Below are 26671 nucleotides of genomic sequence, written 5' to 3'. Positions count from 1 at the left end.
TTTTTTTTCTCGAATTCAGTTAGTTTTAATTTGGTTTTAGAACAGGTTTGCTAGTTTTTATTAGTTTAAATTTTTTTCTAAGTGCTTAGTTTTAGTTTTAATTTTAGTTTCGTCAAATCTTTTATCTTCCTCGCAGTCGTATTCAAATAAATCTCAGACAGGACTCTGCTGCTTTCTCCCAACATCAGTCTCCATGTTTCCAGGTAGAGTGGGGATGAGAAGACGACTCTAAACCACAAGTGATGAGAAGTGACGGACCGAAGTGTCGTATGGTGCCGCTAGCTAAAATTGCTAGAGCAAAATAAATTGATTTCATATCAATCCGACACTGACAAAGATGAAAACTAAGGGAATTTTATCCATAATTTTTATCCATTTTAGTTAGTTTTGTAAGAACACAATACAGTTTCAGTTAGTTATCGTTTTTTTCTTTTAGTTATGGTTTTTATTTATTTCAGTTAACGAAAATGTTTTTTCAATTCTAGTTTTTGTCATTTCGTTAGTTTTCGTTAATGATAATAACCTTGTCTCTGAGCCAATAACACGGAAGTAACGCGCTGCATCGCTATGACGTCCAGGTACTCTAAAGTCGGTAGTATCCTGTAATGGAAACGGTCTCCAGGAATAGTACCTGGTACCCGAGTCGAGTCGAGCCAGTTCCATGTAGTGGAAACATGGCATTTTATGTCAAGTCGGGGGTCACAAAATATCGTCCAATGGGCCGCAATTGGCCCCCGGGCCACGAGTTTGAGGCCCCTGTTTTAAAAGGTCAAACATCACCAAACTGTGACAGTAGAGGCACTTTGTTCGTTTTAGAACAGAGTACCTTAGAGTTCTTTTGTTGTTTTCTGATGTTATCACTTATTGTGTAGCAGCGCGCCTACACCAGTCTATCCACCGACTACAGCACACGATCATTCAACCACATGAAAAGGCCTTTGTCATTGAATCAAGCATCCCAGTGGCATAATGTTACACACTGAAAAAGACAAAACAATGATGCTTTCATGCTCTTTCAGTGTGTCCTTAGTGTGGAATTAGATGAAGAAAAGCCAATTAAACATTTTCACTTCCAGCTTTAGAGTTTTCGTTGACAGGACTCAACAGCCTTAAGAGAAATAATGAAAAGTGTGTTTGGTGGAATCCAGGAGCAGATGTTCTTGTGTGAGTAATCTCTGCATTTAGTTGCATTTGGATACCCGATACAGCGTGTACTCCTTCAGCGTGCCTCATCAAAGCTGAATTCGTCTCATACTGGAGGTGTGAGTCTACGTCACAACTGGTTGGGCGGCTGGCTGTCCTCCTTCTCCTTTCCTTTCAGGGCTCTAATCAATAATTCACCCGGCCTGGTCATATCGATGGCACCTACTCCCTTTTCTCTTCGCTTGCTCGTTCTTTCCACGAAAACTGCCGATGACAAGAGGCTAAAAGAGCTCATTAACGAATGACAGAAGAAGGGAGAGAGTGTAGGGCACTATCACTCCATCAGACAGGTGTTATCGCTGTTCGGGACGGCGGCAGAGACGGTGGGACTGGAGTGAAGGTGACTTTCACTGCCTCAAGACCCCGACACAACATTTTCTACACAAGTGAATGGGATTACAGACTCTTCACAGAATTTTGCTCAGTCTCTGACTCTTTATTTTTGAGGGATTTCTGTTTTTTTTTTTAAAGGTCATATCAGGTAATCGGTCACCATGTCAGGAGCCAGCAGTGAACAACTTCACAGATCCACTTTAACTGTCTATGCGGTGAGTTTATAACACTTCTTTGTACTCTTCTGTTTTCTGAAAATGGAGGATTTATTTGAGCTATAGAGCAGGATCTAAAATATGATCAAAGAGTCAGGCCTTGATACCATTTAGATTGAAACTTTAACTCTGTGTGTCCCTGAGGTCAAATATTTCTTTTTTGTGTTTGTTTTTTACTGGTTTTTTTTTTTTTTACTGTCTTTAATCTTTACTTTCACTGTAGAATTTAATGGAACACTTCAACCCAGGCCTTCAGAAGCTTGTTGCTCTAGGAAACAGCTATGTGAAAGCTTTCCAAGGTGAGTTTAGAGCATCCTTCTTTACACTTTAAAAATGTATTACTTGAAACTAATATTAACCCTTTATAGGACACTCATAGAAAGACTCTGAAATTTTCACATAGTGTGTTATTAGAGGACATAACAAAACTTTATTACTTTTATGAAAATGTTTGAAATGTTTTATTGCCATGTAGAAAATCAAGGACAATGAAGTTACCTTATTTGGTTCCTTGTCCGTTTGTGGCAAATAGATGAATAAATAAATCCAAGAAGTATATGTAAAAAAAATACAAGAAGAACACATCTAATGTGAAAGGAAAAGGTATTTTAGAATAACAGAACATCCCTTTTAGAACATTAAAACAACATAAGAGCTGATCCAGACATCTGTCAACATCCACATTATCCCTTTGAACATCATTCCTTACATTAGTACCATTACCTCATGGTACCTAACAAAGCAGGTACACACTGTTCATGCAGAGGTGGACCTTACAGACCCTGTAGACCACATTGGACCTGAGATTGTTGTTTCACTGTCCTCACTGGAACCGTTGCTGTCACTGTCTTGTAATGTGTGCGGAAATGACCAAAAATAGTCACTTGCCGGATAAAGGGTTAAAAAAAAATGGTATAGGATGGCTGCTCTTTAATTGTGGTTTAACAAAAGAGAGGTTAAGACAGATTACTGTGTCACTTCTGAACAAAAAGAGAAAAGATTTGGTACGTACACACAAAATACACCAATTTTTTATTTATTTTTTTTTTTGCACAATTTGTTTATGAAGTATTTTATATTTACATTTGCTCTGGTGCCAAACTTATGAATACTACCTATTAAAATAATACACTAAAAAACATCACTTGAAAGCTTTCAATGTATAAATTCAAAATGTTCAAAAGATATAAACTGAATTCATGATGTATTACCAGTATATTCTATAAACAATACACTCCCATTGGATTTTAATGTTATTACCCCGCCCCCTGAAGGGGAGGCAAGGGATTTTGTTTTTGGTTTACTTTGTTTGTTTCTTTGTTTGTTAACACTCTAGCAGCAAAACTATTGGTTGAATTCATACCAAATTTGGATTATAGATTGCCAGTGACCCAGAATAGATCTGATTACATTTTGGGAAAAGTAGGTCAAAGTAAAAAATTTTTTATGAATTTCTAAAATCTTTTTTCTTCTCCCATTAACTTATAATGGGTGAAATTTCAAATGTCTGTAGCAGCAAAACTATTGGTTGAATTCATACCAAATTGGGTTTATAGATTGCCAGTGACCCAGAATAGATGTGGTTACATTTTGGGAAAAGTAGGTCAAAGTTAAATTTTTTTCAGAATTTTAAAAATATTTTTTCTTCTCCCATTTACTTATAATGGACAAAATTTCAAATGTCTATGAAAACATCAATTTTGTTTCAGTTTACTTCAAACTTGGCACATATATAGAGGCAACTGATATGCTGACATCAGTACACACATACGGACATGATGACATCAGCTGGATCCATGCTAAAATAAGCTACAATACGTGCAAGGGGTGGGGTTTGTTGTACCTGGCATCACTTGTTTCATTTCATTCCATTATTAAAAAAAAAAAAAAAAAAAAGCTAAAAAGTGTACTGGTGCATTTTTACTACAGCCATCAGTGCAATGTATATTTATTTCAATTAAAAAATTTGTCGGTGATGTGAATAAATAAATAAATAAATAAAATTAAAGAAAGAAACCAGACATTTTAAACTTTTATACACTGTTGCCTATAAAGTTGGAATAAAGTCTTTTAACCTCTCCTCATGATGTGATTGTGCCAATGTGATTTATTCTTAATAGATAAAGTGTAACTGGGTTAAAACTGATTACTGATGTACAGATGGGAATAAAAAAGAGGAATGTGTCTGAAAACTGAATGATTCCAACTTTATGGGTAACAGTGTAGATGTTCTGTTGTAAATGGTCGTCTGACCTCGCTGATCATTCCGTCTGCGTTTCTCCAGTCTTACTCATATGTGTTGTGTTGGTAATTGGGTGAACAGCATGTATCATTAATGCACCTCTCCGCCTAATAAAACAAAAACAGGCCATCGGTCACAGGGCAACAAGACGACGATGTGGTAAGACTATCCCCGCTGGCATGTGGCTATTCCTAGACCGACATCACATATCGCATGTCAGCACTGTGACGCTAGTGTTTGGATTGAAATAAAAGGGAATGATTGACACAAATAGCAGAAGCTCAACGGGCTGTGATGGTTCCAGTAAAACAGTTTGTTGTTCTCATGTGTACGTATGTGTGCCCTACAGCGCTGGCTGTTTCCAGTGAGGCCTACTTCAGCGCTGTGGCTAAAATGGGTGACCAGGCACTTCATACACTTTCATCTCGCTCTCTTGGTAGGTGTGTGTGTGGGTGTGTGTGTTGTACTGTTTGTGTGGTTGGTTACTCAGTCCTTCATTACAGGTTTCATTGTTATTTTATTGGATTCATTACAGAGACAGAATTGTCCTGTAGAGATGGCCAAGTGCTCTATCAAGTTAATGTCAAGCCCAATTATGCTGAAGCCTCCTAGATTGTAAAATATTATACCGCACACACAAACACTTGTTTCTATCCCTGTGGGGACACTCTATGGACATTATGCACTCCCTAGGCCCTTACCTGAACCAGCTGTTGTTTGGGTTATCTGCATGAAGTTTCAAATGTACAAAGTGAAGACTGTGTTTGACAGTATTTAACTGTGTGATGTTAATGTTTCATATGTTTCTTACTGTCCTGAGAGCCCCTTTGTTTGGTGATACAGTTCCACATCTTGTACTTAAATTTTTGTCAAAACAGTGCATACGGAAATCACCAGACCCACTGTTTTTATTAGCTTAGAGTTACTGTGAAGGTGCTGTGTCCGGCGTCATCATTGTCGTTGTCGTCTTAGTTAGTAATTTCTTCAAACATCTTCTCCGACTAACTACAGTTTAGATTAATTTCAAATTGTAGATGTAGTTTCCTTTGGACAATGTATATGTCAGGGTAGAGACTGCAATCTGGTAGGATCGGCGATTCTACCAGTAGAGACTCCGATTGTAGTCTCTACCAGTAGAAACTCCGATCAGAGTCTCTACTGGTAGAAACTCCAATCCGAACCCTAACCCTAACCCTAACCCTAACCCTTCTACTGGCGGGATCGGAGTTTCTACCAGTAGAGACTCTGACTGGAGTTTCTACTGGTAGAGACTATGATCGGAGTCTCTACTGGTAGAATCGCCGATCCTACCAGATCGCAGTCTCTACCCTTACATATACAAAGTTTGTCCACAGTTTTGAGAAATTTTAGATTTTTGAAATATTAAAAATTTGCCTTTACTTATAATGGTCCATATTTTGATGGCTTATAACAGGGCTGTCAAACTCATTTTAGTTCAGGGGCCACATTCACCCTAATATGATCTAAAGTGGGCCGGACCAGTAAAATAATAGAAATAATAGTTATAATAATAGTTAAAACTTATAAATAATGTCAACACCAAAGTTTTCTCTCTGTTTTTGAGTGAAAAAAGCAAAATTCCGTAATGAAAATGTTTACATCTACGAACTATACTTGAACATAACATGAATATGAACAAATTGAAAATTCTTAAGAAAAATAAGTGCAATTTTAACAATATTACACCTCAGTTTATCATTTATATATGTGCATCACAACTTACAGATCACAATGGACTTACAATTACACAAAATATTTAGTGACAGGCAGAATATTGGTAAAATTCTGCATACGTCTCTTAAGACATTTCATATTGTTCATATTTGTTCAGGCTATTCACATTTTTTGTAAAAGTATAGTCTATAACTATAAACATTTTTGTGTAATTTTACTTTTTTTTTACACTAAAAGACAAAAATTAGTGTTTTTCATTATTTACAGGTTGTTATGATTGTATTTTACTGGTCTGATCCACTTCAGATTGAGTTGACCTAAAATGATTTTCACATCCTTGATTGTTAACATCTTCATTATAATATTTGCATTTCACAAATTCATCCGAGGGGCCGGATTACACCCTTTGGCGGGCCGGTTTTGGCCCCCGGGCCGCATGTTTGACACTTGTGGCTTATAACATGTAAATGGTTAGAGATATTAATATAGTTACTACTGAGCACTGATAGGAAGTCATATATGGACTTTAATTTCATCTGTTGAGTTACCCTCCAGTCAAAGTACCACCCACTTCTATTGTGATATTGATCTCCTGCATCAAGACAACAGGACTCTAACATAGCGGCATAACCTGACAACCCTGCAAATCAACAAATTGATTCTTTTACAGAACATGCCACTGAGATAGAGGGACATTGGTCCTATTTTTGTAGTAACGTAACGTCTGTTCAACACAATGACTGGTTGCTCCATTTATTTGCTGTGTAATAGATCATCTTATTAAATCCTGCTTTTTTGGGTATACAATATTTGCACTCTATGTGTTCAAGTGGCGTGAACAACAGTTTGAAACTATGAACATGGTAGATTTAGGGAATTTAACTTTTAACTTAAGCTTAAAACTGTAAAAGCCATAATCAGGGGGAAAAAGTGGCAGATTTTTAAGACAGACCTTCGTTCTGCAGGTTTTTACTCCCAGTCCAAAGCAAAAGACTAAATCTAAATATAGGTGACCTAATATCGTTTCATGCTGTTATGGAAAATTGAAGCCACTTTTCCAAGATTCTGTGTGAAGACATCGAGTAGAGCGGTAGAATCGCATCCAGGTCGTGTCTGACGGAATCCGATCAGCAATCTGTAATTACAGCAGTCAGTCACGTATTTAACTCTCTTACCTTTCTGAAAACACCTGTGATCAGGCCAAATATGCATCATGGGGTAGATTTTCTACAGCCTGAAAACACAGCCAAAGAACAGATGCAGAAGTGAGGCGTCCTCTCAGACAATTACAACACACTGAAAGGAACTGATGGACATTTTTTCTCAGTGATGCTAATGAGCTATAAACCGTTGCTGCCTTTAAGGAGTGATAGTTTGCTTTTTTTCCAACTTGAATTATGCCAGTGTTTTTCAACCTTGGGGTTGGGACCACACGTGGGGTCGCCTGGAATTCAAATGGGGTCGCCTGAAATTTCTAGTAATTGATAAAAATAATAATAAAAAACTTACTAATAAAAAACATATGGTGAGACAATCCCAATCCATAAAAGACATGACAAACTCTGCAGCTGAAACTGAAGCAGTGTGGTACTGTTTATCTTTCAAATGTTCATTGTGGTCAGTTTCAGATGCTGCAGCTCTTTCATAATTCATAGTTTAAGTTATTGTTTGTTCAGTATTAATTGTCAGCCTTGTAAATCCAAGCTGGACTGACTGTACATGTCCTGACCAAGGAAAATAAAATTCTCACTTTATGCAGTCATCTACACCTGGCTTTTCTGCCTCCGTAATAATAATAATACATTACATAGACTAAATGTCATCTAAAATTAACGTTTATTTGCAATATGTAGCAAACTATTACATGATCATAAACAAATTAATTTGAGCAAAAAAAACAAAAGTCTCCATTTTGAATGTCTGGACTCACCAGAAATTTGTGATGTTAAAATGGGGTCACGAGCCAAAAAAGGTTGGGAAACTCTGAATTATGCATTTTCAAACATTTCCCTGTGGTCTACGTAAACTGTAAATCAGGCATGTCCAAAGTCCGGCCCGGGGGCCAATCACGGCCCGCGGTCAGATTTTATACGGCCCACAGCTTGGGTTTTATATTATATTATTTATGGCCCGTTTGGACTGTTGAACTGAGTACATGAATCATAAAAGGTTCAAAATGCAGTTTCTCCTTTCACCTCATGGTGGCAGCACCACTCTAACTCTATCTGGCTCTGTGACTTTGCCGTGAACCTTTTTCGCTAATTTCTAACCACGGCGCCTGTAAATAAAAAAACGAAAGTTGACAGTGAGGGCCGCCGCTTCCAGGAGAGATGGGAATTACAATTTTTTTTCACTGAAAATCGAGGTGATTGTGTTTGCCTAATTTGTCAAGAGACTGTTGCCTTGTTTAAGGAATTCAATGTAAAGAGACACGAGCAGACAAAACATGCTAACGCATATGACAAGCTAGCAGGGAGTGAGCGTTCCGAAAAAGTGAAGCAAATTCAAGCTGCTTTAAACTCACTACAGTGACTCTTCATGTGAACCTGGGAGTTCAATGAATTCACCACCAGGGCAGGCTACCAAGTTGCCAGGTTAGTTGCCTCTAACTGCTGGTGTTATGTACTTGTAGATGTGACACAGAATATTACTTTCTGAATGATTTTGTGAAAGACAAGAGTAAGAGTCATATGTTTTCATCTGAAATGTTAACAGACTTTGCATTACTGAGTAATATATGAGTAATGATTACTCATATAAGTCATGTTTAAAATGAATGTGGGGTTAAGATTTTTATCAGCTTGGAAGTTTAAGATACTCTATACAGTTTGCTCTATGTTATCTGACTCCAGATGTGAAAGGAAGGCAGAACTGTTTTGTTTTGTTTTTTTAATTTGTTCACACCTGAGTGGCTTAGATTTGGTTACATTGCCAATTAAAAAATGATATTGTGACAATGAAAATAAAATTGTTGTAGAACAGCGCATTTATATGTAATTTTTACTGTTTAAAAAATATCTGAAGGGACCGCTGGCCCCTGGCAATGTCCACATTATCAGATCTGGCCCTCTTGAAAAAAAGTTTGGACACCCCTGCTGTAAATGCTCTGCTTGGGTCTGAATTCTTCATTTAATTCAACTCCACAGGTCCATCTTCAACCCTATTTCTGAGTAAATGACACCAGCAAGGTAGTTTTGAGCGCTGGCCCTTTAAATGCACAAGATCACACCCCCTTTCAGGTTATTGACTGTGCTGCTCTGTCCCGTTCAACCAACAACTAAACATTTTAGGTAATCGGCTCGAAGTTTGGACATATTTTCAGTATGGACTATAACCACTGCTGCTGACAAACAAATATGTAGTACTCGGAGAAATGACCTTATATGTGCAAATGTTGTGATGTAACTAGTTATAGATGTAACAAATGAAGCAGGAATTAAAACAAGTTGTAGAAATCCACTTGATTTTTGCCAAAATGAATCTAAAGATAGCCTTGCAGCACTTGGAGGGTTCAAATTCAAACTTTATTAACTATTAGGGTCCAAATACACAAATAAATGTACCAAAGACTAATAAAAGTGGGTTTAGCAAAATATGACCCCTTTAAGGTCCCTTATGCTTGTTCTGACCTTAACCCAGAAACCAAGCCTGACCCATCAAACAGTGATCTGGACATGGGGGGGGCATCAGATTTGCCCTTATAGTGTCTGGAGGTCACTACAGGAGGTCAGTTTAAGGTCTCCACTTGGAAATGAAAACAAACACACACTGTAATAATAAAATGACCTCCACCTTCTCCTTCATCAATCTGTATTTGTGTGTTTGTTTCCATATTGACTACATGAGCACTGAATGTATGAGTGCTTATTTTCCACAGGCGTCACTTTCACTGTTACTCTGGGGATGCGTGATAGCATTGTTAGCTGTAATTAGCATTATGCTAACGCGTCTCCGTTGAGAGTGTTGTGCGGGTTTGTTCATCAGTGCTAGCGGTGAATGACACACGGGGTTCCACTAGGTTGGCTAACTGAGAAGGTCAGGGAGCCACAGCGTGACCAGCGGCCCTATAGAGTGACGCTCTCTGAATTAAACATGGGAACCGTCTTTCAGCTGCACTCAATTCATTAGCTCAACTACAATCCATGACAATAGACAAGATCAGACAAACCCACAATATAAAGGCTTGACTAACTTTCCACCATCTTTGCAGACCGGTTAGTAATTGAATTCCTAGATGACTCGAGCAGGGTTACGTTGTGTTAGTGTATTGATGTGGAAACTTCTAAAATATCACAACTTCACTTTCTTAGTGACTTAACAAAATGAATGTAAAAATGCAGATGTTAAATCAAAGACGTAGCATATTAAGTCATTGAATGCACATTTTTTTCATGCTTGCAGCCATATCCTCCTGAGACCCAGCAATGCATTTTTGTCCTCTGTAGTGGACAAGAGTTTCACAGCTTTACTTTAAAATAAATAATTGAAAAATATCCACTGAAAAGGACATTGTATGAAAAAAAAAAAAAAAAAATCAAAAATGTATCTATAAAAACTGTTGAATCATGTTGTTTTCAATAAAGACAATTATTTAATGTAAAATGGCCAAATGCTTACTTACTGGGTCTCAGGAGGATATATTGATAGAAGTGAAGGTGTGTTGACTTGTGTGTTTGTATATGTGTGTTAAATAGGAGATGTGTTGATCCAAATATCAGAAACACAGAGGAGACTCACTGCAGAGATGGAAGGAGTGGTGAGTATTCAGTCATTTCACTGGAACATAAATAGCATAATGTCAGATTAGTGTTTTGTAAATTGTTTAAAAAAAAATTACAGAAAAATTGAAAAGTTTTAGGAGACAATTTATTGTTTAGCCTGTATTTCAATAAATGATATCATTATATATTATTTCCCATGTTGCAACTTGTTTTTTGAGATCAGTTTTATACAGATTACCTTTATTGATCTCAAAGGAGAAATTCAGTGGCTAAATCAGCTCAATAAAATAAAAGAAAGAAAGAAATTACTCATTATACTGTGGTGTTATCAACTCTGATGGCAGTGGATCTTCTGTACCTATCAGTCAAATGCATTTACATATACTGCTAAATAAGTGCAATATGTAGAAACAAAGGGGTTAAACAGTTTAAGTTTTTGTTGACATTATGTCATTTCTAGATACCACCAGTGGTTTGGTTTCATACAGTAGTGATGATCCAGTTGCTGTGGTTTTCAGACTATGATGTCACATGTTTGCTAGTTGTATATGACTGAATCACTGCTAACAAAGTGCAGAAACAAAGCTTGGATTTCTAGTTCCTCGGTGCATTTCACAATGTTTAAAATTCACAGCAGCGTCCGGACTCAAGTGTGTCATTGCAGTGGCTATCGGTGATGCATAAGCATAACAGGGCCACTGATTAAAAAGTTGGCCTGAGGATGCAGCGCATTTGCATTTAGATTTAGTCAAACAAACTATTCAACCTGATAATGAAAACTACTGTTTGACAAAGGGATGTTTTCTCTAATGACTTGGCTCCATCACCGGGACAATGTTTTTCTTTGTGCTGCAGTTTCGATGGTTCCAGATAGAGGTTCTGCAAGCCATGGAGAAGAATGTCAAGTTGGATGAGGAGTACATTGATGTGAGTTTACAAGAAGAAGTATAATTCAGTTTTGTGAGTGTTTTGCTTTTTTTTTTTGCAATGAATGAGGATATTTGGACATAACATAAGCAGCAGTGAGGAATTTAGCTCATGGTATCAGATACCAGCTACTTACATGAATATACTTGGAATATTTACCTTAATTTGCATAGATCATTCCTCTTCTTCACCTCTATAAAGTTATGGCTCTGTGAATATTTATATTCAGCCTAAAACTTGAGCTGCTTACTGAATTTAAGAACTAAACAAATTTAAGTTTTAGCATTTTAAACTTCTTTTCTTTTTTAGTTTGGTTCAATTTTAGTTCATTCATCTTCTAGTGCTGTACAGTTGTGAACACATAAATCCAAAAAATATTCAGAATCGGTTTGTTGAAAATGTGATCTGCAATTTATAATTCTTCATAAGTATCTGATGCACTGCATGAAGTTTTAAATCAGTTTTTATGATCTGATTATATAGTGTATAGTGACAATACATCATCCAACAGAGATACTGACATGAAATTATGAATTTACTAGGGCTATGAAAATTAACGCGTTCATGCAGATTAATCCATCATCATAATTAATCTGATTAAGAATTTTAACGCAATTAACCCATCTGCAGTGCAGAATAACTCTAAACGTCTCTGCCAGCGCATTTGGGGCAGTTTGTCCAAGTAGAGTTAGCATCACGCATGTGAAAACGGTCAGTTGATCCGGTAGTGACAGGCAGCAGAACCAACCCATAAAGACGGAAGACGCTAAACAGCATGTTGGCCCTCTGGATGGAAATACGAGGACAAAAAACCCCCAAGATGGAACAGTTGTTTACAGTTGTTTTGTTTCAGTTTGTTTTGTTGAAACTGTTGAAGGTGTTTAATAAACACATTAAGTGCATAAATAGATTCCACTGGTCTACAAGGAAAATGCTTCCAGAATAAAAATAATGAAATTTTACCACGAGAGTCACTGATAAAGAAAAATCAAGTCAAAAATGCTGGTTGGCTGAATTTTCCAAGATACAGCCTTGGGTGAAACTCAAGAATTAACAAGAGAATGGGTTTGACTCAAAAGGAATATTTGTCTCAGAGCTACAAGATCTACTTCAAAACACTGTCTGTACATTAGAATGCATTCACTTTACAGGTTCTATTTCGTGGAAGATTTATAAAACTATTATATAAATGTACATAAACCAATATATATGTGTAATAACACTTAATCATATACCTTGAAAACATTATCAAACCGGCACTTTTGTCATTTATTTTCCAATTAATCTTATTAAAATACGTAACATTTAGCACATTTAATGTCTGAAGCAAATCATTTCTTAAAAAATGTAGACCAGTGTTCCCTTCCTTCTTGAGTCTGTTTGCTCATGTCAAATGAGATTGTGACATGTGATTAATCTGATTAAAATTTTTAATTGTTTGACGGCACTAGAATTTACATATCTAAGAAAATAAACATATTCCAAAGATTTTGTACAACAAATAATTCTCAAATTAGCTTTTACAACCAGAAGAGAGATAGTACATATCCATGATGTATGAATTTGACAACTATACTGTCCACTATGAAGATTTTTGATGAGCAAAAAGTGACATAAAATCTTTTATTTCCAAGATATGCAGTCCTTTTTATGTATTAGTACAGTATCGGCTGCAGTTATTACAGTTCAGAGGACTGTTGGGATGCTAGGCCAATAACCTCATAACTTTTTACAATACAAGGCTTTATAGTTTTATAATTGTGAGGTTTATGGGTAGGATGTGATACAGAGCGACAGATGTGAGAGTATCATGGACCGTACATGAAGCTGCACTGGGCTAAATTACAGATTCTGTCAGATAAATCTAAAGTTGCAATTTGGTGTTTTTACTCGTAAACATGTCCAGTAAAATGTTTGGTGCATGGGAGTTTTCTGAACCCGGTTGTGAACTGTGCTGCAGGGTAGTCGGAGGGTTTATGAGCTGGAGGTGAGGAACCAGGCAGAGGCTTTGGAGAAACAGCTCAGACGAGGAGCCTACAGAGATTCTCTGGTAGATACACAAACACAGCACACACTATGCACACGAAACAAAACAAAAAGTCCTGCGTCCACTAGAAATCCCTCCTGCATATGTGGGTTCTTTCCTTGTTGTGGCATTTGTAGGAGAACAGTGAGTACATGTTGTACCTGAAGCAGAGTCAACAGGAGATCCTGAAGGAGGAGGAGCGGAGGTATCGCTTCCTGGCAGAGAAACACTGTGGCCTCACTCAGTCCCTGCTCTATCTAATAAACAAGGTACAAAATAACACATATATACAAGTGTGTTGTGTCTCCATGCTTTCATTCCATTAGTATGACTACGTTTACATGCACAACTAGAAATGCAATTCGAGAGCGCAGACTTCCGCCAAGGCAGATCAGCCATACCCCCCCCCGATCACCACCACCAAAATTTAGTCATTTCTTCCTTGTGCCAGTATCAACATTTCCTGAAAAGTTCTTCAAAATCCTTCCAAAACTTTTTGAGCTATCTTGCTAACAGACAGACAAACAAACAAACATCAGCCCCCCTGATCACCACCAAAATGTAATGATTTGTTCCTTGTGCCAGTATCAACATTTCCTGAAAATTTCATCAAAATCTGCCCCCCCCTCCCCTGATCACCACCAAAATTTTATCATTTGTTCCTTGTGCCAGTATCACCATTTTCTGAAAATCTCCTGAAAATCCGTCCATAACTTTTTGAGTTATCTTGCTAACAAACAAGCAAACAAACAGACAAACCCTGATGAAAACTCTGCCGTTCCTTGGCGGAGGTAAAAATATTCCAGAAAAAACATTACATCCACTAATCTCTTCATGTGGCAACATAACATGTAATATAGATACATATAAATAGTAGGGGTGTAACAGTGCACTTGTTTGTACCAAACTGTTTTGATTCGGGGCCTTCCATACAGTACAGAGGTGTACCGAACGAATACATGTAGACTATGTGAAGAATGCAAACACTCGCCTTAAGTTTCCGTGCAAACCTTGAACCAGAATGCACATATTATGAGCAGGGTGGCTGCAAGTGGAATCCATGTGCAATATTTGATACCCTGGATGGGCGTTTAAGTGGTCCACACACCATCCATATACTGAAGGTGAACCAGAATGGCAGCTCAGAGCAGCGTCACAGGTACAAAGCCAGAGTTGGAAGACCCTCCGTCTTCTCTAAAGTCTCAGATTTGGGAGCATATCGGATTCCCAGTCAGTTATGTCAATGGAGAGAGACAAAACAACAGTGGTGTGCCTGCAGTGTTACGTTTTTTGTAATGAAACAGGTCTCCTTCTCTGTACCGAAAACATCGAAAATGTATCGAACCGAAGACCCCTGTACCGAAAACATACCAAACCAAAATGTTTCTGTACCATTACAGCCCTAATAAATTGTAAAAAAAAAAAAAAAAAAAGTTTTCTGTGGGTGATGGATTATATAGAACAGTTTGTGTCTTTCATTACCACAGTGCATATCCAAAAACCTGTTAATAACCTATTTTTTTTTAGCTCGGTACAAGAAGGAAGGTAACTAACAACAAACATAAAGAAAATGACATCAGTACTGGCTCATTTTAAACTCAGACCTTTGCAACCGGTGGATCTCTATCCACTACATGATGTGAATTCTATTTCTTCTGTATACTGAGTCCGGTGAAAAAGTAGTTTCCTTTACGTTATGAATCTAAAATATGCTTGAGTTTATGACTTGACCTCTTATTAGTCCTTCCATATTGAATTTTTCATTCAGCAGCCTGAGACCCTGGACTGCCCAGGGTTTTGTTTTTTTTTTTTTTTTTTTCTTTTATTACATCCATCTGATAGCATGTTAATTGCTTGATTATCTGATGAAACCCACTTCTCTGCATCCATGTTCTAATTTATTGAAGTGTGTCTGCTCATTTAGTTTCTGCCTGATCAGCTTGAGCTTTAATGAGGTGCTCATCTCTCTCATCTGTTTTCAGACCGGTGCATCTCTCCAGCACAAGGCAGATGGATGGAAGGACAAAGTGAATGAGACTAGAGGGTCTCGCCCTCGAACTCCTACCCCTTTGGACCAAGAGGCACAGGTATTAAGGTGTAAGGCTTCTAGTAAATTAGTATTCATCCTAAACAGTCTGCAGGTACTGCAGAATGCGGAGGAGTCCTTAGTCCAATCATTACACTGAACTCTGCAATAACTGAAGACATGTAATAATCAACAATGTAGAATAATTATAATTAACAATGTGCAATAATAGAAGTCAACAATAATTAATAATCACAATCAGCAATGCTTAACAACTAACAATGTGCAATAACGAAAATCTAAAAAGTGCAGTAACTACTGTACTTACCTCTCACTGCCCTCTGCACCTTAACAAGGTATGAATGTGTGTCTGTTTTTTATAAACTGTTTTTACTATTTAATACTATTTTAATGTTTTGCATTGTATATTTCCTTATTTTTTACTCAAGAACCACCATTTTTTACAAGCACATCAGAATTTCATTGTGTATACTCTGTGTATACAATGACAATAAAAGGAATCTGGAATTATGCACTAGTTTAGATATAAAGGATCTCTTTGTAATATTTCTACTTTAATACATAAAAAAAATACTTAAAATGATCACCATAGTGTGAAAAATAACAGTTCTGTCATTATATTTATACACTGAACAAAATATAAATGCACTATATGACACTTTAAATTTTAATAGCATGAGATGTTGCACAAAATATTAAATCACAGACAATTTATTTTGTTGATCAATGTGGTACAGATTACTGTCCATTAGAATATGATAGTGGGCTCTGGCATTCAGGGACACTCATGTGGACACGGTGGGGGCCAGTTGAAAGAAATCACATCTCCATATCTTGTGTGTCCACCACTGGTTTCCTGTAGAGCGACACATCATCTTCTCATCAAGTTGACAATATTGTCAACTGTGACCCATAGAATGTTATTCCACTCCTCTTTGAGGACTACACAGAGATATGGGATTTTATCTGGAATCGTTCCCAGATGATTTGCGACATCTGTGGCATGGGGACATCTGAGGAAATGTGGCATTTTGTGGTGTCCTGTTATTGTCTCCAGTGTAAGGAGGGCCTGAGTACTGTTAACGCTGTTTGAGCAGCATCTGGACATGCTACACCTGTGTTGTAGGTGGAATCACTAGACCACTGAGCAAGTGCTCTCTCGCAGAGATGGACACAAAGTTTATTTACAAATCAAGAGAATTAACTATGTTTTATAAGACATCATGAGCTCATTCAGGGCCGCACTTCTCATGTTACACAAATATTGTACATGGTGTGTTTACACTTTTGCTCAGTGTATATACAGTGGTGAGCAAAATTATTAGAACATCTTCATTCATTTATTCATTTTCTGACCCGCTTTATCCTCTGTAGGGTCATGGGGGTTACTTGAGCCTATCCCAGCTATTTATAGGCGAAGGTGGGGTACACCCTGGACATGTCTCCAGTTCATCACAGGGCTGAACATACAGAGACAAACAACCATTCTCACACTCACACCTGTGGGCAATTTGGATTAACCTATTAATCTATCAGTGCATGTGTTTGGATGGTGGGAGGAAGCTGGAGTACCCGAAGAGAACCCACGCAGACACAGGGAGAACGTGCAAACTCCACAAGAAAGGTTGAACACAGGACCTTCTTGCTGAGAGACACGAGTGCTATCCACTGCACCACCGTGTCGCCCGACACCTGGTAGATCAAAATCAAATCAAGTTTTACTTATATAGTGCTAAATCATAACAAAAGGTATCTCATGTCACTTTACATATAGAGCTGGTCAAAACCAGCCAGTTTACTGAAACACAACAGAATCCTCCAGGAGCAAACATTGAAATGATTTACGTTTATTTGCCTCCACAACATGATTTCATTTCATACTGTTCATGAAACATGCAGATGGTTGCTTTGAGCACAACAAATATCAGATGACATGAGTCCTACTCTTTTACTACTGTGTACGTTTTACTTTAATATTTTCTTAATGAGCAGGAAAGGCCTTGTACATTCAACAGAATGACAGCTGTGTCCTAAGATTCACCATCAGCATCAGTTTAACCACCATCAGACTCAGACTCAACTTTAGAGTCATTCAATCCATGTTAGAATAAAATATTATTACCCAGGTCTTGGTGTTTGCAGCATGAAAACAAGTTAAAATATTCAATAAAATACATGAAAACTAAATAGAATAGAATAGAAACTACCATATAATCTCCTTACGATGGTTCTGTTTAATGGTTTATAGAACATAATGATGACTTTGTAGATAGTTCATTATGGGTGTTAATATCTTAAATATGCCAAGTGTTCTGATATTTTTGGCCACCACTGTATTATGCACATATTTTTTAGCTCCAGAATAAGTGAATAATGAGTCACTGTAATGTCCAGTCTATTCTCAGTCTAACACGAGGTAAAGAAGGACCTTCTTTTTTTAATCATACCTCCAATTCTGGTGCTGATTGATTTGTACACAAATCAAGATTGTTTTAACACACTACTGTTTTAACACTTGGAGTCTGTTTTGTGCTGAGAGCTGATCTTTTTTGTTTTTGACATTAATTCCATTTTAGAATCAACATTCGTCTGATAACAACCACAATATACTGATTTCTATGTAGAGAATTTGATCAGTCCTAAATTCTTTGGCGTCCCTCTTCTGCTCATCCACAGCTGTAACAGTTTAACACTACCTACCATTAGTTCAGAAACACACTCAGCCAGTGTCAAAAAGGAACCAGATCAAATACAAAGTTCACGTTCGCTGATAAGTTCACACAAGTCTTGGATCTTTACTTTAGAATTTGACAATTACAAGTAATAACCTTTAAAAGCTGTTAATGGAATAGTAGTTCATTTATGATCTGCTGATGTGCAGCTTCGAGGCTCGGTTAGCTCCCTGCTGCAGACGGTAGCCAGAGATGAAGACATGTCGTGGGCCAGACGGGAGCAGCAGGCGCTGGGCAGAGTGCCCTCTAGAGGTGAGACACTGACAGGTGTCACGTACAATATTTACCCCTGTATTAGTTTTGTACTTCTGGTGTTTTTGCACATGCTCACTACATGGGTACATTTGGTACAGGACACAGCATGCTGGTTTTACACCCGTATTTTTTTTTTTTTTTTTTTGCCTTCATTAACTATGTAGTTTTGAATATCCAAATAAAGTAAAATTTACTATAGGGCGAAGTCAAAGGAAGGTTAACATTTGGTCAAAAAAGTTAAATTACAATAATCTACTCCAAACTATATTTTTGGGTAGGTCAGTACTTATATTTTCAGGAAAATGTATTTTGAAATGAGAGAAAATTTGTGAAAAAAACATTTGAGGAGTTTTATTAGTGTGAATGCTTGGAAAGTGACAAAGTTTTCATTCTGGGTTCATTTTATAAACTCATAAATAAACTACATTTATTCCAAATACATTGATATTTGACTATTGTATTATTTATGTCATTTTCTAAACACACAGTGTTTAAAATTAATAAATGCAAATATCTATGCAAAATACATTTGAATATAATTTTAATATTATTTGTGTGTTACAAATATTGTAAAAAAAAAAAAAAAAAAAAAAAAAAGGTATATGATATTGATAATTGAAATAAAAAATGTTTAATCTGATATTTACTTTTGCTGTCCATCCGTGACTCTGCCATTTTTCAAAACTCTTGCTATTTGGGTATGATCAAATATTTTTTTCCTCTAACCAATTATTAGGTTGTAAAATAGAGGGTTTAAGGTATACACTGAATACATTTTAGGATGAAAATGACAAAGGGCAGCCCTGCCGGAGACCAACGTGCACCTGGAACAGGTCTGCCAGCAATGCGAACCAGACTCCTGCTTCGGTCATACAAGGACCGGACTGCCCTCAGTAGAGGGCCCCGGACCCCATACTCCCGAAGCACCCCACACAGGATACCACGAGGAACATGGTTTTGAATGTTATTAATTATAAAATAACAGCAGAAAGATGTGTATGAAATATAGTAATGAAACCTCTGCAGCAAAGACTGGTAATTTCACCAGTATCTTAATAAAATCTTTGATTATTATTCTGATGCATCACACTGAACAAACACCTCATTCCGTTACTTTTTTGGATTCTCACTCTGTTACCATAAATTAATGTCTTTTAAAACTAAGAAAAAAAAAAAATCAGTTTAATTTTTGGATATAATGTACTCTCATATATTAAGAAAAGTGTCGTATGCTAAATATATGCACTTTCCTTGAGGAACAGCACTTTTTTGCATCTTTTCCAAACCTTGAATAACTGCTGTATATTTTTATTCACTCCATTACTTTGTCAATGATGATGAATTAATGTTTTGATTAAATATGTGGTGAAGGTATGAAGTCCGTGTTCCTGTCTGAAATGTAATCCAAATAGAAATAATATGCACATCTTGCCTCCAGTTGTACACCTACACATATTTTAAAATCTTACTGTTAAGTCTCACCTCTACTAAAATAAATTTGATCACAGTTTAGTTTGGAGATTGTTTTACCACCACCTTTAGAAGAACATGGAGAGGTTTTTGTCACACTGTCTTATGTTTAGTGTTTCCAGTGTACCTTTTGGCAGTGAAATCTCACACCACGTTTCCTCGTCTGCAGCTCCGTCTCCCCTTCCCAGCCGATCTCGCTCTAGCTCCGTGGGGGAGAGTCTGGGTTTGGGGGCAGGAAGAGCCATGAGGGCCCTGGTATCTCACCCTTCTTCATCTAACCCCAAGCTGCTACCGTTCAGCCGAGGAGAGACCATCACTGTACTCGTCCAGGAGCCGCGGAATGGCTGGTTATATGGACGCACTGACAGCACTATGCGGTGAGAGCCAACAGAGATGGAATGTGTGTTTTTAAAGGAAACAACCATTATTATATCTGGAAATGAATCAGTCTAATAAAGACCAAACCCTGGTACCTTTCTTTAAACCTACTGAGAGCTTAAAATGAACCAGAAATGAATTGGCATCATTAATTGACTTGGTGGTTCTTTTGGTAGAAAATAGCTAAAATACTTAAACATGACTGAATGAAACAGACCATAGCTCCAGATAGAGTTGCCAAATCTTGTTACCACCTCCCACCAGTAGATGGGCGGCATGTACCTCTTCAATCCAAACACAATTTCAGGGCATGTTTCAATTCAAAGTGAAGAAGAAAATCCAGTTTGAAAGGCTGGTCCTGGGCTGGTTGAGTAAGCTAGTAAAGTTTATTTAGTTTTTGTTTTGATAAAGACAGATTTAAACTACCCTGCTGTTTGGCTAAAAAGCAACTAAAACTTACTGCATTTTACTTTCTACAAATATTTAATTTTATTTATTTTAAGGATAAGATGACAAAAACCAAAAACAATCCAATCCAATCCAATATGGCGGCCGCTCTGTGATGTCACAATATGCAGATTAGATGAGTAGATGAGCTCTGTACTGCACTTAATCCACTGTATTGCTTTGTATTGCACGAAACACTGTTATTTTTTATTTATTAAGTGGGGACTGCAGATGAAAATTAGCACTGACACTAACTCTGGCATATTTACATGTTTATACTGAATTGAAATGTATAAATGTGTTCATTAATGTGCACTGTCCAGCCTAAACAAAGATACATACAATTAGATGAGTAAATGAGTACATTTACTCCCATCATAAACTTTGGTTCATACCCAATATTTTTCTCATTTATATTATGTTTTTATCTCTAACCACTTCCAACCTAAAGCTTTTTGAATTCTTGATATCAAAATTAAATAAAGCCTCCTAAAGGGTTAAAGGTGGGGTGTGAGATCTTAGAAAAACGGTTTGATCAAGCTACATTTTGAAAATAGTTAATTCAAAAGTCCAAACCCCTTTCTTCAGACATCCCCCCAAAGCCACGCCCCTAGAGTACTGGCACGCACAAGGCTTTTTCTTGAGGGTTCACAAGTGCTGTACAGCAACAATTCGCCAGGCTCCTGCAGCCCCGGCTCCGGCTCCGGCCCGGATCCATGCATACCTCATTCAGTCTCCTTCAACACCCCCACTCTTCCAGAACAGCCCCAGTTCAGACCTATCTGACTAATGTTACATTTCCTAGTGATTTATGTTAGTGACAAAACAGTTTGCCGGTGAATTTTCCATCCTTATATAGCTAATATAGCCAAGCTGTGGCTCTGTCTTCGTTTCCTGAACAAATGCTCCAAGCCTCTGAGAACGTATGATTCATGTATGAAGAGGGGTACGCGCAGAGGGGGGAGGGACAAATTGCAGTTGAGTTTGATAGACATATCACCATTCAATCATTTCAACTGGGCGTTTAAAATTATTGGATGGTGTTTTTTCAGTCCTGTCCATTCCACAGGTGACAATTTTTAAAAAAATTTTTGTATTAGAGCATTTAATTTATTGGTTGTAATCGGGGTGTAAAGGAGATTTCAAGCACTATACAGGGTGGGGAAGCAAAATTTACAATATTTTGAGGCAGGGATTGAAAGACAGTGTATGACCAATTAGTTTATTGAAAGTCATGAGAATTTATTTACCACAAGAAAATTTACAAAACAGAAAATGTTTTTATTCTGTGTCCTCCTTCTTTCTCAATAACTGCCTTCACACGCTTCCTGAAACTTGCGGAAGTGTTCCTCAAATATTGGGGTGACAACTTCTCCCATTCTTCTTTAATAGTATCTTCCAGACTTTCTCATAATAGTTTTGCTCATAGTCATTCTCTTCTTTACATTATAAACAGTCTTTATGGACACTCCAACTATTTTTGAAATCTCCTTCGGTGTGACGAGTGCATTCAGCAAATCACACACTCTTTGACGTTTGCTTTCCTGATTACTCATATGGGCAAAAGTTTCTGAAAAGGTATGGATAATAGTGTTAGGTATGATTATGACATCAAAATATGTTTGGTTTCAAAACAATTGACGTAGTGCCTGCTGAGAAAAAACCACTAAATGTTCATTGTAAATTTTGCTTCCCCACCCTGTAGTAAAAAATGCTCCAGGAAAACATCTCACACCCCACCTTTAAAATACTTTTACGTTTGGGGAAAAGTAAAAGAATCAAGTTGCTATTGAGTTTTAAGCTGTAGTTGAGCATTTGATGATGCAAATATCTCAGTTTGCTGAATGTTTCTTCGTACTGTTGTGAGCTGATGGCCTTGGTCAGGACAGAATCTTGGCATCTTTGTATTGTTTGCTGTTACCATATTGCTTGTCCTCCAGTCAGGGCTGGTTTCCTGCTGCTTATGTGGCTCCTATTGAGGATGTCTCCAACACTTTATCAACGAGGTAAAGGTTTGTGCCAGTTAGTTTTATGCTGCGCCTCAGGGCTGCAGTCTGTCCAGAATTTTTGTAACACATAACACGTAGGCAGAGAATTGACAAGCTCTTCTTCAGATGTATCAGGTTGTTGCCGTGTACATGAAGTAACTGTGTTGCATTCGCTGTGTTAGTGGCGTTTCTCTACGGAGCCACAGTATGAACAACCTGTTGGACCCCAGCGACGCCAACACTGAGGCGTCAGACGGTAAGAGCTACGGGGACATCCCACCGCCGGCCACGCCCAATCGCAGAGCCTCTGTAGACGTGAGGTCCATCTCACCTCTCCCTGAGCGGAAGACAGAGCAGCCCACAGAGTCCAAGCCCAGCCCCGTCCAAGTCCCGCCTCCACCGCCGCCCCCACCTCCACCTCCTCCACCTAGTCACAATCTAAGGAGGGGCTCTGTGGATGTCAGGCCAATCTCCCCCCTCCCTGACAGGAAGGGAGAGGCAGCTTCAGAAACCCAGGTAGCACCCAGTGAAAACTAATGACACATTTGTAACAACCAGTAATATAATAACCTCCAATAATGTAAAAATTTTGGCTGTTTTAAATGTAATAAAACTGGAGAAACAGTCGTAGAAGCTTATGCATAAATAAAAAGTTATTTGTTGAGGACAGCTGATGGATGAAAGCCCGGTTTGTTCTTAGTTTTGTAAGAACCAATAACGTATGAATTTTGCCAATAACGTATGAATTTTGGCTGATTTAAATGTAAGAAAAACCCCAGAGAAACAGTTGTAGAGAGCGTAGAACTGGGCAAAGAAGACGACTGTTCTGTTAGTATTTTGAAGCTCTACAAGGCTGCTGGATGCAATAGTGGTCTAAGCTTATGCATAAATAAAAAGTTATTTGGTGAGGACAGCTGATGGATGAAAGCCCAGTTTGTTCTTAGTTTTGTATCTTTTAGGCAACACAAAGTTAAGAACTTATGCCAATATTAAGTCGACATTTTCCCTTTAATTCAACTCTCTTCAGTTTTTTTTTTTACATTTATAAATGAATGTTCATGTTGTATGTTCTATACTGGAGTTAAGTGCCTTTATAGTCTAGTTATTTAAAGCAGTGTGTGACATTGGTCACCAATTTTTCATCAAATCTGTAAAACCCGAGTCACAGCCTAAGTATCACAAATCTGTTTGTCTTTCCATGATTACGCGCCTGAATCACTTCCCTCATAGTGAGCAATTTCAAAGTGTACTCCAAAACAGTCACAAGAAGTTCGTTTGTTTACATACCAAACTAAAACCAAACCGTCACTCAGGCCTTTTCGGAATTCCACGCAAATGCAGCAGCAAGAAGCAATGAAGCTGTTTCTGTGTTTGTTGCTGTTGCGGTCGTACTGTGGCTGCGTGGACTTCCAAAAAGGCCCAAGTCATGGTTTGGTTTTTGCATGGGTTCTCTCCAGGTACTCCGGCTTCCTCCCACCATCCAAAGACATGCACTGATAGGTTAATCAGTTAATCTAAATTACCCATAGGTGTGAAAGTGAGAGTGGTTGTTTGTCTGTATATGTCAGCCCGGAGATGAACTGGTGACTCGTCTGGGGTGTACCCCGCCTTCACCCATTCGTAGCTGGGATAGACTCCAGTGACCCTAGTGAGGATAAAGCGGGTTCAGATGATGAATGAAAAAATAGAATAGAACAGATCGTTGCTGTCACAGGAACAATGAATATCAGTTTAGCAGCTCAGTTCTTTTTGGCAGCAAAAACATTTAGTGCAGAAAGGACTGTATGAAAATATCACACAAAATGACGAGAAAATGTAGGCTCCAGAACCCAAGTAGACTTACAGTGGTGTCCAAAAATGATTAAAACACTTGGCATATTTAACCCATAAAGACCCAGAGCTACTTTTGTGTCAGTTCCCAAATAAATCTTTCTGTAGATTTGACCTTTCATAAGTGATTTATCTGCATTTATTATAATATTATCCTCTGTGTTTTGTGTTTTTCCTGTGAACATCATGTGTTTTCCCTTATTTAATTCACTGATCATGTAGTTGTTCATAAAAGCTCAGATTAAATTTGAGGGTTATTATATCAAAAACATAGAAAACTGAAGAAAAAGTGACTTTTTAAGCAAGTATATCAATAACTAAACATAAAAATAAGTGTGTCCATCTATTGTCATTTATCAAACTCTATGGGTTTTATCGGTGAATCAATGTTGTAGAAGATGACAGTGTTTCCATGGTAACTACAGAGCCTCTGAACGTCCAAATGGGTCATATCTGATGACCATGAAAAGATGATAAACTGTATTTTATACCAATTATTTACATGTATTGATAGTATTAGTGGTTCAACAGTTTAGATCAATAAATGCTTTTGGTCAACAGTAGATGTTTGGGTCTTTATGGGTTAATATAAGCAGAGTTTTCATGTATCTGTACTTTAGTATTTATTTTTTTGACAACTTTTTCCATATGTTTGACATATGTGACAAACTGTATTTTACACCAATTACTTACCTGGATTGATAGGATTAATGGATCAACAGGTATTAAACATATTAGATCAGTAGATGGTTTTGGTCACCGGTGGCTGTTGGTATATTTTATTTTTTATTAGACTGTCTTCTCTGTAGTACTTTGAGATTCTGCTGAATGAAAAATGAAAAGTGCTTTATAAATGCAATTTATTATTATTATTATTATTATTATTATTATTATTATTATTATTATTATTATTATTATTATTATTATTATTATTATTATTATTATTTGTTGTTGTTGTTGTTGTTGTTGTTGTTTTAATTGGCCATTGAAATACTCCAAAAAAGAATCACATATCTACAAAGTCATCATTATGTTCTACAAACCACAGAATAGATCCATCATAAGGAGATTTAGGTCATTTTACAAAAAAGAAGCTCTGCCTTTTTCACTGTCGGTGTCACACACTCATGTTCATTGGCAGGAGAATCCAAATTCCATGGTCAGGTGTGATGGTTGTCAGGTCAAACTGATGCTGATGGTCGGTCTGTGATTCTGTTGAATGTACAAGGCTGATCCTGCACAATAAAGAAACGTTAAAGTTAAAAGTGGATAAGAACAGTAGGACTCACTTCATCTGATATTAGTTGTGTTCAGATCAACCATCTGCAGGTTTCATGAACATTATGAAATGAAATCATGTTTTGGAGCCAAAAAATGGCCTGTATTGTCACATCTGTCAGGTGTTCTAATAGTTTTGGCTGCCACTGTAAATCTAACCAAAATGTCTTAAAAGTAGAACAAAGCCGAGCCACTTTTAAACCGTAATGGCTGTTAAAAATAGAAACAGGGTTCTAATCTGTCTTATGTCCTGTTTATTAGGATCATACAGATGTTGTTTCTCTGCTGTTGTAGCTCGTTTCTGATTAAATGTAGCTCAATATCCACTGGAAAATCTCATTAAGAAAACATTAGTTATGATTTCTTCTCTAATGAAACAAATGTGTCACATTAATATTATCACTATGGTAACGTGCTGCTCATCATAACCTGCTCTGAAATCAGAAACAACCTCACTAACGTTACTTTTATAAATGTGTTCTTTTCACAGACGTTGTCGCCCCATGGACCGGAAAACCCTCTGTTTCCCAGGTACTGTTTAGTGTTTTTTTCCTGATTCTGTCTGTGATGAAGCCTGTTTTGTTCCACTCTTAGCCAAAGTCAAACTGAAGCCGAGTGCAGGAATTAAGCACGTTTTGTAGCCACGATCTCCCAATTCACCGTGGGCAGTGGCTGGTGTTGGGTTTCCCAGCTGGTGTGTGTGTGTGTGTGTGTGTGTGTGTGTATGTGTGTCTTTTATTTGTGTTTGCAGAACGCACTCGAGCATACGAGGGGTTGTGTAACATTTTCCATCATTCTCCCATTTCAGAGGCACAAACCCATTCGCCACTGTAAAGCTTCGCCCCACGACGACCAATGACAGATCTGCTCCTCGGATTCACTGA

At 37.6% G+C, this 26671-nt stretch overlaps 1 protein-coding gene across 1 annotated transcript; it reads left to right on the top strand.

Annotated features, from left to right (window-relative positions):
* The first annotated feature begins 1697 nt into the window (after positions 1-1697).
* Positions 1698-26671, top strand: baiap2l2b (BAR/IMD domain containing adaptor protein 2 like 2b). Its single transcript, XM_030163229.1, has 14 exons — positions 1698-1751; positions 1975-2050; positions 4343-4429; positions 10383-10444; positions 11265-11336; positions 13297-13386; positions 13500-13631; positions 15345-15449; positions 18291-18393; positions 20036-20243; positions 22632-22697; positions 22862-23195; positions 26278-26318; positions 26596-26671. Exons 1-14 carry the CDS (start codon positions 1698-1700, stop codon positions 26669-26671), a joined length of 1506 nt encoding a protein of 501 aa, XP_030019089.1.

Source organism: Sphaeramia orbicularis, chromosome 1 (assembly GCF_902148855.1).
Source record: "Sphaeramia orbicularis chromosome 1, fSphaOr1.1, whole genome shotgun sequence".
In the NCBI taxonomy this organism is placed as follows: Eukaryota; Metazoa; Chordata; class Actinopteri; order Kurtiformes; family Apogonidae; genus Sphaeramia; species Sphaeramia orbicularis.
Note: the sequence above shows the minus strand (reverse complement) of the source record. Positions and strands in the feature narration are given on the sequence as shown.